Consider the following 16,506-nt stretch of genomic DNA (forward strand, 5'->3'; position numbering starts at 1 on the left):
TCTTAGATCATCGAGTCCAACTTGTGACTGAACACCACCTTGTCAACTGGACCAGGGCACTGAGTGCCATGTCCAGTCTTTCCTTAAACACCTCCAGGGACAGTGACTGCACCACCTCCCTGGACATCCCATTTCAATGTCTAATCACCCTTTTTGTGAGGAAATCCCTCATGTCCAACCTAAACCTCTCCTGGTTGCAGCCTTACACTATATCCTCTTGTCCTGTCGCTGGTTGCCCGGGAGAAGAGGCGGACCCCCACCTGGCTACAACCTCCTTTCAGGTGGTTGTAGAGAGTGGTAAGATCCCCGCTGAGCCTCCTTTTCTCCAGGCTAAGCAACCCAGCACCCTCAGCTGCTCCTCACAGGACTTGTGCTCCAGACCCTTCAATGGACCCAGTCCATGGTGTAACTGCTCCGCCGTTAAACGGCACGGCCACGAGGTGCTCCTCGGCCAGGAGAAAACCCCTGGACCCACACCCGTGCAGGGAGCGGGAGGCAGCGCTGGGCGCCGCTGCAGGCCGGGAGCAGCCGCGGCCCGGGCAGCGCTGACTCGCGGCGCGGCCCCGCCGCTCACCCCTCTTGCCCCGCTCTTCCCGCTTTCTCCGCTCTCCCCGCTTTCCCCGCTCTCCCCCGCTTTTCCCGCTCTCCTCGCTCTCCCCGCTTTTCCCGCTTTCCCCGCTTTCCCCGCTTTCCCCGCTTTTCCCGCTCTCCCCGCCACCGGGACGCTGCAGCCGGCGCCGCGCGCTGCCGGGCGCCCCCTGCCGGCCCCCGCGGGAGCGCGCGCAGCCGCTGCCCGGATCACTGCCCCGCCCCCGCCGGGCCGCCCGGACCAATCCCGGCCCACCGCGGCCGCGCGCGCGCCTCCCCGCAGCCCGGGCCGTAACGCCCCGGGCGCCTTTCGCGGCAGCGCCGTAAAGCGCGGCCGGCGAGGAGCGCCGGGGCCGGAGCGGCGGCGGTCGCGGTCGGATGCCCGGGGGCGGGGGCAGCCCGGTGCCCGGCACGCAGGGGGGAGCGGAGGCGGGCGAGGCGGCGGCGGGCGGCAGGATGAGCCTGTCGCCGAAGGAGCTGTCGAGCCTGCTGAGCATCGTGTCGGAGGAGGCGGGCGGTAGCACCTTCGAGGGGCTCTCCAGCGCCTTCCACCACTACTTCGGGAAGGCCGAGCACTTCCGGCTGGGCTCCGTGCTCGTCCTGCTGCTGCAGCAGCCCGACCTGCTGCCCAGCCCCGCGCAGCGCCTCACCGCGCTCTACCTGCTCTGGGAGATGTACCGCACCGAGCCCCTCGCCGCCAACCCCTTCGCCGCCGTCTTCGCCCACCTCCTCAACCCCGCGCCCGAGCGCGGCGGCGACGAGGCGGAGCGCACCCCGCTCTCAGGTGTGTCCCAGCGCGGCGGGCAGCGGGGGCAGGCGGGCGGCACGGGAGCCCTCCTGGAGAAAGCGGTGGGAATCCTGCACGGGCAGCGTCTCTAGGCTTGGTGTCAGCCAGGCCGCTTGCTTGGACCTTAGAGCTCTCTAGAGCTGCGTCCGGGGTCTGGGGCTGTTTGGCCTGGACAAGAGGAGGCTCGGAGTACTTCATCACTCTCTACTACCACCTGAAAGGAGGTTGTAGCCAGGTGGGGGACGGCCTCTTCTCCCAGGCAAGCAGCGGACAACCAGGACAAGAGGACATAGTATAAAGCTGCACCAGGAGAGGTTTAGGTTGGACATGAGGGATTTCTCCACAAAAAGGGTGATTAGACGTTGGAATGGGATGTCCAGGGAGGTGGTGCAGTCACTGTCCCCGGAGGTGCTTAAGGAAAGACTGGACGTGGCATTTGGTGCCCTGGTCTAGTTGACAAGGTGGTGTTCAGTCACAAGTTGGACTCGATGATCTAAGAGGTCTTTTCCAATCTAACTGATTTTGTGATAACACAGGATTTTTTGGGAGAAAGCTGTCACAAAAAGCTGGAAATGATAGGAGGCTTCTGACAGCCTTAAAGCTGTGAAACAAACCTCTTAGAGAGAAATACATGAGAGTGTAACACTTTTTTCCTCTTCAGTAAATATGACACTACCAGTGTTGAGTAAATCAGTTTCTAAAAAACAATAACCTGTTGGAGAGAGCCCGGAGAAGGGCCACCAAGTTGGTTAGAGGGCTGGAGCACTGGAACAGGCTGCCCAGAGAATCTGTGGATGCTCCATCCCTGCAAGTTTCAAGGCCAGGCTGGATGGAGCTCCGAGCAACCTGGTCTAGGGGCAGGTGTTAGGTGCAGGTGTCCCTGCCCATGGCAGGGTTTTGGAGCTGGATGGTCTTTCAGATCCCTTCCAACCCAACCCTTTAAGCCCTTCCAACCATTTTCTGATTCTGTGAATTGCAATGTCAGGTTATACTTAATAGCTGATTGGTTGTCTGGAGTGGAAAGTGTGAATGAACCACCATGAGTGACTTAGCATCAGCTGTTGCATGCCATGATGTGTAATACTGATCATGTAGTGCTGTATTTTGCATTAAAACAGTTCTGTATGTGGCCACACAGACTCTCTAGCTCCACCTACCTTGCCATAAATAATAGATCAGTTTGTGTCTTAGTTTTGCTTGTTAGACATGAAGAGCACAGAAACTGTTAATGCTCCTACATAAAACCCATGGATTGTTTTTCACTGTGTCTCCACAGGCTTCTTACCTCCTATAACTCCTCCAGAAAAATTCTTCCTTTCCCAACTGATGTTGGCCCCTCCTAGAGAGCTGTTCAAGAAGACTCCTCGGCAGATCGCTGCAATGGATGTGGGGAACATGGCCCAGTCAGTGGATATCAGCGGGCTGCAGCTGGCATTAGCAGGTACGGAAGGTTTGTGCCTGTGGTTCTCTTAGGAATGGAAGCTCTCATTGGAGAGCTGTCTCATTGACTGTGAGGTAATGAGTGTTTCGTTTCAACTGAATATGAAAAAGCTTGAATTATGCTCTAGGGTCTTCAAGCCTATGTTCAAGCACTTAGAGAAACTTCAGGCAGAGATTGCATCCTAAATTTTTCATCCTTCTTAACAAGTAGTTTTTAAAGCATATACATCATTGCCTTAAGCACAAGAATATTTTACAAGGATAGAAAGACTTTCATCTAAAGCTTTGTGGGGTTTTTTAGGAATGGTTTTTTTGGGGGGGGAATGGTTTTGTGGTTTTTTTTGTTTGTTTGCTTTGTTTTAGTTATTTGTATGGGTTTTTTTCTGTATTTCCATCCCTTTTTACCCTTTGCAGTATTTCTTTTATGAGAGAACAAGCATAACTGTCACACTACTATTACATACCAGTACTTCAGCTGTACCTGGAAAATTGACTGTTAAAATTATATCTTCAGCTTATTGCAAAGTCAGACCTTGCAGTGTTAGCTCAAGAGTTGGAAAATGATCCAGTTTTACTAGATTGAAAAGAAAAGCAGTGTGATTCTTATCCTTTGACAGGAGAACAGGAGGAAGAACATGATTGTTCATGTCACATCTGGAGCTAATATGAAATATTATATATTGCTGGAAACAAGGAACCAATTTAAACACAAAAAAATTCCTTTTTCCCTAGGTATGTGCCAGTAGACCTGCTTGCTTGAAAACTGACCATCCCAGTTCTATATCTGTACAATGTGATTTATTGCTCTGAGGTCAGGCACCATTTAGACTTCCTCTGTCCTGCAGTTGTATCTTGGTATTGTCATTTTTTTCTGTGGACTCTGACATTGACTGGTAAAACTGTGGCACACTGTCCCTTGTTCACAGTCTACAAATGTCTTCTAGGGTCCTCCTTAGCTGCTATTTCCAGACTGTGGGATCATTTGAAAATGCAAATTGAACACCCTAACATACCACTGTGGGCGAGACAAACCTTTCTGGTTCTTGTTGTGTTCATCCTGTCTGTATTTTGTAGAATATCTTAGTGAATTCAGGTTTTGTGAAGCTTCAGGTAACTTGTGGTTTTTGGTGCAAGGCATATGTCATGCCTTAAGAAGCTTAGAGTTTTTTAAATTGTTTTTGTTTTCCCCTTGGTACTGTGTTTGCCTTCTGAATAGTTTGTTCTCATTAAAAATGAAATCATTCAATCACAGAATGCTTTGGGTTGGAAAGGACCGTAAAAATCATCTCCTTCCACCTTCACCCACCATGGGCATGGACACCTTCTACTAGACCAGGTTTCTCAAAGCCCCATCCAGCTTGGACTTGGACACTTCCAGGGATGGGGATCCACAGCTTCTCTGGGCAACCTCAAAACTGGTTGGGTGAATGGGTATTCTAGGCTACATACTTTATTTTAAAATAGAAGACAATGATGGCTGAAAGTAGACTACAAAGTCATTAATGGTGCTTTTATAAGATTTATATCACTGTTTACATAATCCAGTAAAAGTGCACAATTGCTTATGAGCAGCTGTAGAAGTTATGTAACAAAACCAGCTGCATCTGAAAAAGCTCCGTGCTGTCTTTCTCAGACTTCTTGCTGTAGGTCCCCAGAAAAACTGTCTGCTTTCTAATCACTTTCTTAGATGATAAATCTTCTACTTGTTTTAAAATCATGGTGCTTCTTCTGTCTGTTTGTTGTGTTTTGGGAAGTCTATGATTTTTTCACTAGTCTTCAGTATATTTCTCCTAGTGATTCAATATGCAGGACGAGGCTGGTGCAGGATGATGACACTAAGATGCAATGTTTGAAGTGTTGTGTTTGTACCAATTCCCCATGATGTACAGAATGTAACAGCTGTAGCACTTGGTAGCTCTTTGAAAGTTTGGTCCTTGAGATGAATTCAGGGCTGTTCAGAGCAGGATGATTTTGACTTCTTTAGCACATACCTGTAAAATCAAATGTAATAATTTAGAAAGCATTTGATTTTTTTTCTATCAATTTCTCTCTCCCAATCCTTTTTTTGTAAAGGAAATAAAAATACTTGTCCTCTGAATTTGAGCTCACTGTGACAGTTTATTTCCTTTGGTCTGAGAGTTAATTCAAACTCTGGTACTGCCCTACAATATGTTTTTGTTCATCTAGTGTGCTACCTTATCAAAAAAGTAATTTTCTCCTAGTTGCAGAGATGGGTCTCCTGGCAAAGTGCTCCTAACTGTTTGTCCGCTAACCCTTACTGGATGTGGAAGTAATTTACTTTTATTAAAGTAAAACTTTTAATACATTGTAGAGCTTTCCTTAAGACTCAAAGTTTTCTTTTACCTGTAAAAATAAAAAAAAAGCTCCATAAAGGAACCTAAAGATTTGTTTTCAGTTTAATTTTGTAAAATTTAAATGTCTTAGTTCAAGATGCTATATTGGTTTCTGTTAAATCACCATGTTCTAATTCTTACTTCTTCTTACCTGAAGCTGTTGATTCAGCCCTAATTCTTGAAGCAGTGAGGTTGAACTTCTGAGCTCCAATGCATATAACTAAGGGCTCAGACAGGCTTCTGAAATCAGTGAACTGCCATATCACTAATCATCTAATCTAACATCACTAATAATTTCAGATTATGAAGTTACAAAGAAATCCGTGACTTACTGACTGATGGATTTAAGTTCTAGACTATAAATGAAAAGATAGAAAAAGGACACCCAATGCCTCTCCCCCCACTTCTGTACTTCATTTGTTAAACCAACCCTTCTGTTCGGGGCTAAATGAAAATACTCACGTGATGAAGTTTGAAACACTTGCTTAAGTAGAAGATATGTTTTTTATACACCAGCTCCTTTGGACTTCCAATTCTAAAATGTTTTTTTTAAAGTAACTGAAAAGTATGCTAGTTGTTGCCTTCAACAGAAAACCATACCCTGCTGTGCTGCTTCAGTAAGCATATATGCTAATGTTTGCATTATCTGAAATAGTTGGATAAAGCAGGACAGAAAGCCAAAAAAATTAACAACTTTGTTTTCATGATCATTTTGTAACTCACAGTTTTGGCGTCTCTTGCAGATTTGTTTGGAGTCATATGAAATACTTTGTTCGTGTGTGTGGGCAGCTGGGAAGGGTCAACATGATTGCACAAAAAGGAGCAAGCACATTTTGCCTAGAAGTGTTAGGGTACACAAAATATGACAGCACTCACTCAATTAGCCAGGAAATGGAATGGTGTTTAGTTTCATCTGGAACTTTTTCAAGGGATTTCTTGTATGGTACCAGCAATTTTGGACTTCAGATTGCTTAAGGCTTCATCTGCTGCTTAGTGTCCTCTGTTAACAGGGTGGGGAGAGGAATGTCAAGTGGTGTTCTGTAGTGGGAATTTTTCTGCTTTTTGTCCTTTGGAGTTTTCCAAAGCAATGGAAAACAGGATCTCTCAAAATAGTGCAGAGAACATAGAAGATCAGCCATTAAGTCTTCAGATACAGAAGAGCGACAGATTATTGACAGAAGGGCACATAAAAATCAGATAATGCAAGCACTGAGGCCCATATTTTTCTTTTTGGCCAGTTTTTTCAAGTCTTCAGCTGCATAAACACTAATCTTAATATTATTTTTCTGTTGTTTATGGCCTCTAAAGGAGCAATTTTAGCTCCTTTCAGGTTTGTTTTAATGATGATGTCTGTAGACTCATATAACAGTTAAAACTCCCTTATTTTCCCCTAAAGCACTGATTCTGGCTTTTCAGTGAATGCACAAGGAGCTCAGGCAATGCCACAGAAATGTGTTGGGTACATTTGAATAGCTGATTTCAGGTCTAATATGATCATTATTGTCTGTAAATGAATCCGTGTAGATCTTTCGCTTTCCTTCTCTGAGCAGTGATTACAAAACTAGATACAGCATGTGAACTCTTTCAGGAGTACCATGGGAACCTACCAATGTACTGCTTTTAGATGCAGATTACAACGGTTACATGCCTTTTCTAAGGCCAAGATTACGTTTCAGATTAACTTCTATTTCTTCTTTATCCTTGCTGCATACCCTCTGTCCCTTGCCTGTCAGCTGGCAGTCAGACTGCTGACTGCCCGACTGTACTAAATTTCATATTGATATTATCTGGGTTTTTTTTTTTAAGCTAGTTCTTTTCTAAAGCTGCTTGTTTCTCACTACTTTTAGTATTCCAGGCATCTCTGTTCCAATTTTATGGTTTAATATTCTTCTTTCAGAACGTCAGTCTGAATTGCCAACACAGAGCAAGGCCAGCTTCCCCAGCATTCTCAGCGATCCTGACCCAGATTCTTCCAACTCTGGTTTTGACAGCTCTGTTGCTTCCCAGATCACGGAAGCATTAGTGAGTGGACCAAAGCCTCCTATAGAAAGTATGTGCATTTTCACATCTTTGTTTCTGTAACTCACGACATGCTGTGTTATTATACTTCAGATAAAATGTAATGGAATTCAGGTATTTTCAAAGCATGAAATGGAAATTAAGGTGAATGAAAGTGCAAAACTGCATCAGGCTGTCTCTAGATCAGATTCTATAGTGTTCACATTTCCAGGCTTTTAGAAATCTGGAGTCTGTCATCAAGCTCTTCTCTGTGTCATCTGTTGAATAACAGATACTAGTCCCTCACTGAGATCTGCATTGGCTGGTAACACCTCCCAGGGAAGCGGTTACTGTGGAAGGGAAAAATACCCACAGGATCAGTAACAGAGATCTGAATCAAGAGAAAAAACAGGCAGATGTAATAGTATCACTAAAAATCAGTAATAAATGTTTTTATGAGGGGCAAACAGGATTGTAATGCTGTTCTCAGTGTTACAATAGCTTAAAGAAATAGGGGCTTTTGGGGGGGGGGGGGTCTTCATTTTTTACTGATGCAGAACTGAATACCCAAAGCTTAAGGAAACATTTCATGTTGTTGCCATTTTAGGTCACTTTCGACCAGAATTTATTCGACCACCACCTCCACTCCATATATGTGAGGATGAATTGGCATGGCTAAATCCAATTGAACCAGATCACACAATTCAGTGGGATAAGTCAATGTGTGTTAAGAACAGCACTGGAGTTGAGATAAAAAGAATCATGGCAAAAGCTTTTAAAAGTCCTTTGACTTCCCCACAGCAAACACAGGTAAGGATGATGCACTTTCCTGTCTAAAATGATTTTCTAAGAAGCTATTAACTCCTATATTTTAGAAAATTTTGAGCACTTTAATTGATCTGTGGATTCAGGAAACTTTGAATTCTAAAAATTCAAGAATTTTTACTTGGGTTTGTCTGAATAAGGAAGATAATGTTCAAACCATTGGCTGGATGTAGTTACAGTTGATCAGTGAGTGGCACTGACATTTTTCTGCATGGAAGAATCTTTGTATAACTAAGTTGCTTGTGCTTCTGTGAAAGCTTTTGATAAATAATTATTTCAGAAATACCAGCAATGAAAATAACCTTTATTTGCAGTACTCTTTCTGACAAGTGAACTTGAAATTGAGATTTCCTTCTGTTGGACAGGAAACAAAAGGAGGCTGAAACTTTTCATGTGGATTTTTTTTCTTCCCTTCTTTGCCACCCACTGATGAAAGACTCTTAAATGTATTATTAAAGGTTTTATGGATACAGTTGCCTGTACATAAAAATTTTAAAGCAGACCTCCAGTGCTTTTCAATAGAGAAGCCTAAATCTAAAATGGATCTTAGATGTATTATAGCAGTTTTTTCAAGCAGTAACATGAATAGTTGAAGAAAAATCAACTGAGGAATTTTTTTTTCTTCTTCACAGCTCCTTGGAGAACTGGAAAAGGACCCCAAGCTTGTTTACCATATTGGTCTCACTCCTGCCAAATTGCCAGACCTGGTTGAAAACAATCCTTTAGTAGCTATAGAAATGTTGCTGAAACTAATGCAGTCTAGTCAAATAACAGAGTATTTTTCTGTCTTGGTCAACATGGACATGTCCTTACATTCAATGGAAGTTGTAAATCGGTGAGTACGATCTCAAATCTAATAAGGTTTTGTTGAGTATGTAAAATAAAGAAGTGAATGTAAGTTATGAAGTAATTGTGAGGCTGGCCATAGGGCATTTAGACGCATTCCAAATACTACCAAAAATAACAGGAACAGAAGAAATAGCTAGTCAGGTTACAGTAAAAGAAAACAGTGTCAAGCTATCATTCCCTTTTCAATCTCTTTATGCTGTTTATGTTGTTTTGGGTTTTTTTTAAATACTGTTTTAATAATAATTTTCAGTGTATTTTGGTTAGTCCTGCAGAGGAAGAGTGTGCTGTGGATTTGTTGGTTTCTATGACTACTGGACTAAGTCTGTTTCTTTCATAAAGGCTTTGCTTTTCCTGTAGATCCTTATTGGTGATGCCTGTTTTAGTCCAGACTAAGTTTATAGAGTTAGTTGTGGGTTGGTATTAAAGAATTGAACCTCTCAAACATATTCAGTGCTAAATTGAGAGAACACTGCAAAGTTCCTTTTTACAGCCTTGCTATTTCAAATATTACTGTAATGCTAACATTAGCAACAGGAAAAAATTCCCACAGTTTCCCAAGCAAAAGATATGATGGTGGAGGTAATATATTACATTTTATATTAATTATTTATAATTTTACAGAATTGTTAAAATTAATATAATTTTATACTTATTATCTATAGCATACCATTTTGGGTGTGGTAAAAAGCACATTTCTTACACAGGTGCTTTGCTAGTTAATCTTTCGGTCCCTCCTTCAAGAATGGAGAACTTCATTTTCTTTAGAGAACACTGTGTTACTCTAATATTAGAAACACTTTACTACTTTGAAAAGAATAGGCAAATACATGTCCTGTTGTGCATAATTTCAGCTGGAGTTGATAACTACTAGAAAATTATTTTATCAAATTGTTTGATACATTCAGCTCAAAACAGCATTTAAAATTGTGCCACTTAACGGAGTCTGTCCTTGCAATCTGTAAAATATCTAAATGTTTTCTTCAGACCTCAGGTTCCTGATTAATATATAATTTTCACTGCCAAGTAGATGTCCCATGTCCCAGGAAGCTGCAAGTTTAGTTCCTGACTTGTAAATGACCAGTTACTGAATGTGTTTGGTTTTGAACTGTAGTGACTGTCACCTTCCCTAACAGGTCACAATCCAGTTGTTGATGAAGAACTCATGTTCTTTTCACATAACTAAAAAGCCTCATCCCTAGATTCTCTCTTTTCTTTCAACTGAGGGAGCAGTTTTGTTTTATAAGGACATCTGGAAATGTTCATTTTGATCCTTCTTGAGGCATGCCTGTGTGGGAGATAGAAGACTGCAGTGGGACAAAGGGCAGTTATGTGAGAATCCTCCACAAACAGTTAATGCTGCATGGCTAATCTGCTTAATTGCAACTCGCATTCTTGATGCAGCTTAAGTGAACAAAAGGTGCTGTTGTTAAACAGCTGCCCTGCTGTACATTCATGTCCTGTTTTCACTGAGAAGAATTTCTGCAGATAGGTACAACCCGTTTTCTTAACAGAATGCTAGCCCCTTAAATGGGAAAACTTCTCAGACAGCTAATTCCCACAAATTTACAGAAATAATCTCTCCCACTTACTTACTTCCATTTCTTGGCAATTACTGAACATGAACTATTAAATAAGCCTCAATCAGCAGTTGCTTTGAAGCAGAGTTGAATTGTAACTTAAATATCTTCTGACTAAAGAAACATTTCTGAAATTATTCCCTCCCTACTGGTGCAGACTGACAGCAGTTACTGCCTTGAAGTGGGGCTACTGACTGCAACATGGAGGAACAGTGGCAAGAGAAGAGCTTTTACGTGTGTCCATGAGAGCTACACCACCAGTCAGGCATGCTGGTTCTCCCACTGCATAGCTGCCACAGGAAGAACTTTTATCAAACTGCAGAGTGACTCAGTGCCAACAGGGAGACACTTGATTTTTAAGGGAAATAAGACAAAAAATTGAAACTGCACTTGAAACTAAAACATGCATCTTTTTCCATATTGTCCACCTTTCACTACTGGAGATGGGACTGATTGGAGTTACTTTGGTCAGATTCTGTTGTAACCTTGTTGCAGTTCCCCATTTAGTGCATGTTGTTACCTTAAGAGCTGTGTTGCTCTTTCAGTTAAGAAACAGTGACAACTCAAATGTCAGATGTACTAGAAACCAATCTAACCTAGCTTCTGTGCCGTCAGAGTTTTAAAAAGTTTTACTCTTAGTTAAGAAATTTAAATGACTAGGAATATGTCTGGAAGCTGTCAAAAATCAGTTCTATATGACAGAACTGGGAATAAACTCATATCACAGGTCTAACTGATGTGATTTGTTTTGCTACAGAAACACTAGATTTATGGCTTCATGAACCACTGAATATGTTTTATTTGAACAGGCTTACTACTGCAGTTGATCTCCCACCTGAATTTATTCATCTTTATATCTCCAATTGTATCTCCACCTGTGAACAGATTAAAGACAAATATATGCAGGTGAGTGCTTCAATAAATTGGTTAGGAAAAAGTATCCCATATATTGCTCTGTGAAGTATGTGCTATGATTTTAATAAGGCTGATAGCATTAAGTTATTCTGTTTTACTGCTTCTTTATTTCAAAGGCACTTCTTTTTTTTCCTAACACAATATGCAGTTCTTTATGGAGTTTTATAGACAGTTCTTCACTTTTTTTATAAGACTTCACAGGTAATCACTGTTCCCTGTTTTTCTGTAGACATCATAAACTTCTTCCTGGCAATACTAGTTTTAGGTGACTGGGTTCTTATATGCAAAAGGTTTATCTGTCACTCAGTGAGTGTTTTCTTCATCCCCAGTATTAGTATGCATTCTGCTTAGTTTTAAGCTTCAAGTTTCTCTTCTATACAAGTGTGCCTGCCACTTCCAGACCTCTGAGGTGATGTTACAAAACTCACAGGGAAGTCTCACTCTTCAATCATGACCAATAACAGCTTGCAGATCTCCTCAAAGACCTAAAAACTTTTGTCTTCCTAACACCACACTGTCATACTTGCATACTGGTACTGAGGAAGTTGCAGCCACTCCAAGGATCCCTGACTGAGGAGGGTCAGGGGAAACCTGAGGAGGTTTACACACCTTTGGCATTCAGGGTTGTCTACATGCTGTGTGAGGTACTTCCTTCTCTCCTAAATGGATCTGTTTGTTTCACCAGGTGCCCAGTAGAACTGTTTTCTCATGTACATCATTGGTGAAAAACAGTTCCATGTTCAGTTTCTCCAAGGCTTTGTGAATCCCAAGTCCTGCCTTAGCTTTATCCTCTTGATCCTGAAGGACTGCAACCTCTTTAGTCTCTTGCAACAAGATGACTGTTTCTTTCCCTTTCAGCTTTCTTGGTGGCCTCTACTGCTTTCTCCAGCTCTATAATATCCTCAAGCAACAGAAATGAAAGTCATGTGCAGTGCACAGGATAGCATTGCAATGTGGTTTTAGATAGTGGCAATCCCCCCGTTTTGTTCTCATCCCTTTCAGATGATGACTGACCATGTGTTATCTTTTGGTGGCTGCTGATGTTTCTCTGCTTTGGGATTCTGCCAGACACATGGGTGACTTCTTCTGTGACCTGCTGAGTAGCTGTGCCTATTACATTTGGTAGTGGAGTAGGAAAATAGCAGCAGACCTGGGCTGCAGCTGAGAATATGCCCAGAGTGGGACACTGTACTCAAAGGGGCTGCTGAGAGCACGTAGCAGCTGTGCTTCAGGCACACAGGGGACAAAAAAGAGCTCTGAGGGTCAAGGAACATATACTGATCACTAAGCAGCATGCACATCTTGAGATCTAACATTTTTTAATGAGTATGGTGCCTGTACAGCAGCTGAGACACAAGATGTTTTGTTTGAAAAATTAATATTGGAAATGATCCTCAGACACTGGGAGTCAGCCAGTACCTTGCATTTGTTCTTTTGCTGAATTTCATGTTCTTGGATTATTAAAATTACTCGTGTAACTAATTTGTGTTGCAGAGAAAGCATGTGATGCCTTTTGATAGCAGTGAAGGAAATAAGTTGTTCAGTTTCTAAATTCTCTAAGTAGCAAATTTTGCAGTAGTAAGCTCAGTTCCTGGAAAAATAGCTGATATCTTATTTTCAGTGTCAAATAATCTGAAATGCTTTGGACACTTAATCTGTCACATCCGTCAGTTCTGTCTGATAAACATCAATCACATGCATAATTGCTTTTAGAGAAAGAGTTGAACCCAAACCTTTCTCACAATGTGAAGTATGAGAGCACTTAAATGATAAAGACCTGTTTTTGTCCTTGGGGAAGAATGTGCTCTGTGTAAAGCAGATGGTTGGTGACTGGATCTGTGTATGACAAATTTTAAGCACCAGTTCCTAAGCTTTCACTTCAATTCCCATTGTGCTCTTCAAGATGTTGCCGAAGTAGCTCTTAAGAAAGAGGAACACTTCCAAGATTCTGTCTTTTCACTGGATCAGGCAGGAAATGAGCCATGAGTTCCTGGGTTAGGTGTCCGTGAAACTGTCTTTCCAATACAAAGCAGAAGGGTCATCTGCTAATTCAGCAACAGAGCACATTCCATGAAGGAAGCTTGGAATCAGTTTTGTTGATGTCACTTCCTATCTCGAGTTCCATGATGATATGGTGAAACTTTGAAATGTGAAACTTGTTCAATTTTCTTTATGGTGTTATTGTAGAAAATAAGCCTAAGCAAGACCCAAATCTTGACATCATCTTCAGCTGTTATCTCTTCTCTCTGCCTTTATTCAGAGATGACATAAGTACAGTGCATAGGTAGACCTGGTACTTCATTTGTGCATGGGATTAATCTTGAGAAGGCTCCTGCATCCAGAAGTACAAGAACTATAAAGCAGTCAATTTTTAAAATATAGTAGTAGTATGGGAAATGGAAGAGAAGGGGCAGCATGTACAAAGCTTGGGAACAAGATAACTGCCGAAGCTAAACTGCTCCTGAGGGCCAACAGTCCTTTAACTGACGTGGTTGCAAACATTTATTTGGATTATTAAACCATCTCTCTTATGTTTCAGAACCGCCTGGTCCGTCTTGTTTGTGTCTTTCTTCAGTCTTTAATCAGAAACAAAATTATTAATGTACAGGACTTGTTTATAGAAGTGCAAGCATTCTGCATTGAGTTCAGTCGGATACGAGAAGCAGCTGGCCTTTTCAGACTGCTGAAGACACTGGACACTGGGGAAAATCCATCAGAAACGAAAACATCAAAATAAAGTGACTGTCAGTGGCAAAAAAACGCTCTTGCTAGTGTTCTATACCAATTAATTGTACATTTTAAACTGAAATCCCTGAATTAATTATGTATTATGTTAATTACATTATAAATAGCATTTTATGCATTTGAACAATAAATAAGGCTTTTTCTGATACACACTTGAGTTTGTGAAATGTGTTAGGCCTTACAGTATTTTTCAATGGTTAAACTTTGTATGTTGTATGTATGTCCTGAAATTCAGGCTCTAGTTACAGACAGAATATGAATTATACTTAGCATTCACAGCAAATTTAAGTATTAATCTGGCACTCATTTTCTTTGGGTCCAAAATTGTTTGTATATAACTAAAGTCAACTTATATCAAGGTAAATAAGTTCCTTGGTTTTTCTTTTGTTCACTGTTCTAGGAGCTGGCTAGAACTCCTAACAATGAATTCTGGTTTTGATGAGTAAGGGAAAGTCTGTCTTGATGTCTAGAAACAGCTAAAAGCTTATCTTTACATGGCGGAAATGAAGTTGGGTGCTGTAGGCTCAGAGCAATATTCTCTCTTATCAAGATCACTGAGTATTTTCAGAATCACGCCAGCAGCAGTTGAAATACCACACCTATTGCATGCTTGTAAGATTGTTTCACTGAGGAAAGAGGGTCACATTTCTTCCATTAAAATCAAAAAATTCCAATCTCTTTTCACTTCCAAATTTGCATGAGCAGTTGCTATGTAGATTCTAAAGTTAAATAACTTCTTCCTTTTAGATAAGAGCACAGAGGCAGATTAGCTTTCATGTTAGATGCCAGATATTGGGGAAACTGGAGAATGGAGTCTGCTAAACTATAATTTTAAGCTGGTAAATAGAGTAGCTGCTGTTATATTTAAGCCCTGAGACTGTAAAGGAAAGTAACTTGGAAAGTTAACAAGTTTCTAATTCAATGCTGCTTGCTAAATGATACCTGTTTTAAATCTGCATCTGCCTCTCAAATTTTTAGGAAGTTCTAGATCAATAATGCAAAGTCAAGACAGTCTTTTGGCTTTTTCTTTCTGAGTAATTTAAGCTGTGAAATTGCTTGGACTGAAAATCCCCTCAATCATAATCTTTTAGTAAAAAGTCCTGTGAGAAGTGTTCTGTAGTCACTAGGAGTTAAGACTTGTGTAGCTTTCCAGTTAGAATGTATCAGGTCAACTAAAGTAACACTTATTTAAGGTCGCTTCCAATTCTAGACACTGCTTCCAAACCCAATACATTTGCTATCAGGCATTTTTAGTGGCAACAGTTAACCCAGCTTGTGCTCTAAAATCGTATCTTAATGTTTTCTATCTACTAAAGTTGGAGCCCAGCTTGACTATCTTGTGTGTAGTAGTACCCCTCTTTAAAAGCATACATACATTTTAGACTAGTGTTTGGAATGTAAGCTGCAGGACTATGATGAAGTAACAGGCTCCAATATAAAAGTGATTACCACTGGTTAAAGGCATTGCTACCTACTTTATGATTTACAGATTTAGTTAAAAACAATTTAAGCCTCTCCCACCCCCCAGGTTGCTACTATGATACTACAGCTAAAGTCTAGCTGTTCTGCATCTTCACTGTATTGGCTTGAGTTGTACTGATACACATAAATCCGTAATCCTTAGATTTGTCACAGAACTATAAAAATTACCAAGAAGTTTTATGATTTCTATCATAGGTATGGCTGTGATACATTAATTTCAGAGCCCTGTGCATTGATTGATTCAGATTGGTTTGCTGTGTGCTTCTGTATTGTTTGCTTGCTAGGAGGAAAGATAAGCCATGCTTTCCCAAATTTGTATTGGGTTTACACAGCAATGTTGTGGTATTGGGCAAGTGCAGGGTGACCTTTGTGAGAAGAGGCCAAGGCTGCCCTGTTCCAGGACAAGCTGGCACAGCAGAGCCCTGCAGCCAGGCTGGTGGCAGCTCAGTGATAACGTTGGAGTGGTCTATACCTCATGGAATCTACACTGAAGCAGTTAAGAACTACAGCTCCATGGAAGGAACTCAGGCTGGAGCAGGGCAGAAGGGTGAGGAGAGGACAGAAGAGACCACCTCTTACAGGCTCACACCACCCTTCCCCATCCTGCCACCATGGAAGGGAGAAGAGTCAGCTTACAGAAGGGCAGTTTTAGTCTTCTATTTCACTATCCTACTCTAAAACTAATTTATTGCCATTTAAAAGCAATCTTTATGAATCACATCTGTTTTGCCTGTGATGGTAATTGGCAACTGTTTCTTATCTTAACCCACAAGTTCTTCCATCTGATTTTCTTCCTCCTCACTAAGCAGCCAGCCAAGGTTAACCCAGCCCACCCAGGTATTGGTCACATGGGGAAAGCACCACATGCTGAAAGAATCTCCCCCTTAGCTACCCAGCATGAATTTAACTTGTTTTGTGTTGAGTGCTGAGTCTCTCAGATGCAATT

At 41.7% G+C, this 16,506-nt stretch overlaps 1 protein-coding gene across 3 annotated transcripts; it reads left to right on the top strand.

The window, feature by feature from the left end:
- Positions 1–935: 935 nt before the first annotated feature.
- On the top strand, positions 936–14,226 carry CNOT11 (CCR4-NOT transcription complex subunit 11). Of its 3 annotated transcripts, none has more exons than XM_082277670.1 (7): positions 936–1,372; positions 2,652–2,816; positions 7,067–7,219; positions 7,775–7,977; positions 8,625–8,827; positions 11,228–11,324; positions 13,873–14,226. In XM_082277670.1, the coding sequence occupies exons 1-7, from the start codon at positions 967–969 to the stop codon at positions 14,068–14,070; spliced, it is 1,425 nt and encodes a 474-aa protein (XP_082133796.1). In that variant the 5' UTR covers positions 936–966; the 3' UTR covers positions 14,071–14,226. The 3 variants fall into 3 exon arrangements, with proteins under 3 accessions (XP_082133796.1, XP_082133797.1, XP_082133798.1); XM_082277671.1 differs by having other exon boundaries at positions 13,942–14,226; XM_082277672.1 differs by lacking the exon at positions 13,873–14,226 and adding an exon at positions 12,192–13,812.
- Positions 14,227–16,506: the final 2,280 nt, after the last annotated feature.

Source organism: Coloeus monedula (assembly GCF_965178545.1).
Source record: "Coloeus monedula genome assembly, chromosome: 3".
Classification (NCBI taxonomy): domain Eukaryota; kingdom Metazoa; phylum Chordata; class Aves; order Passeriformes; family Corvidae; genus Coloeus; species Coloeus monedula.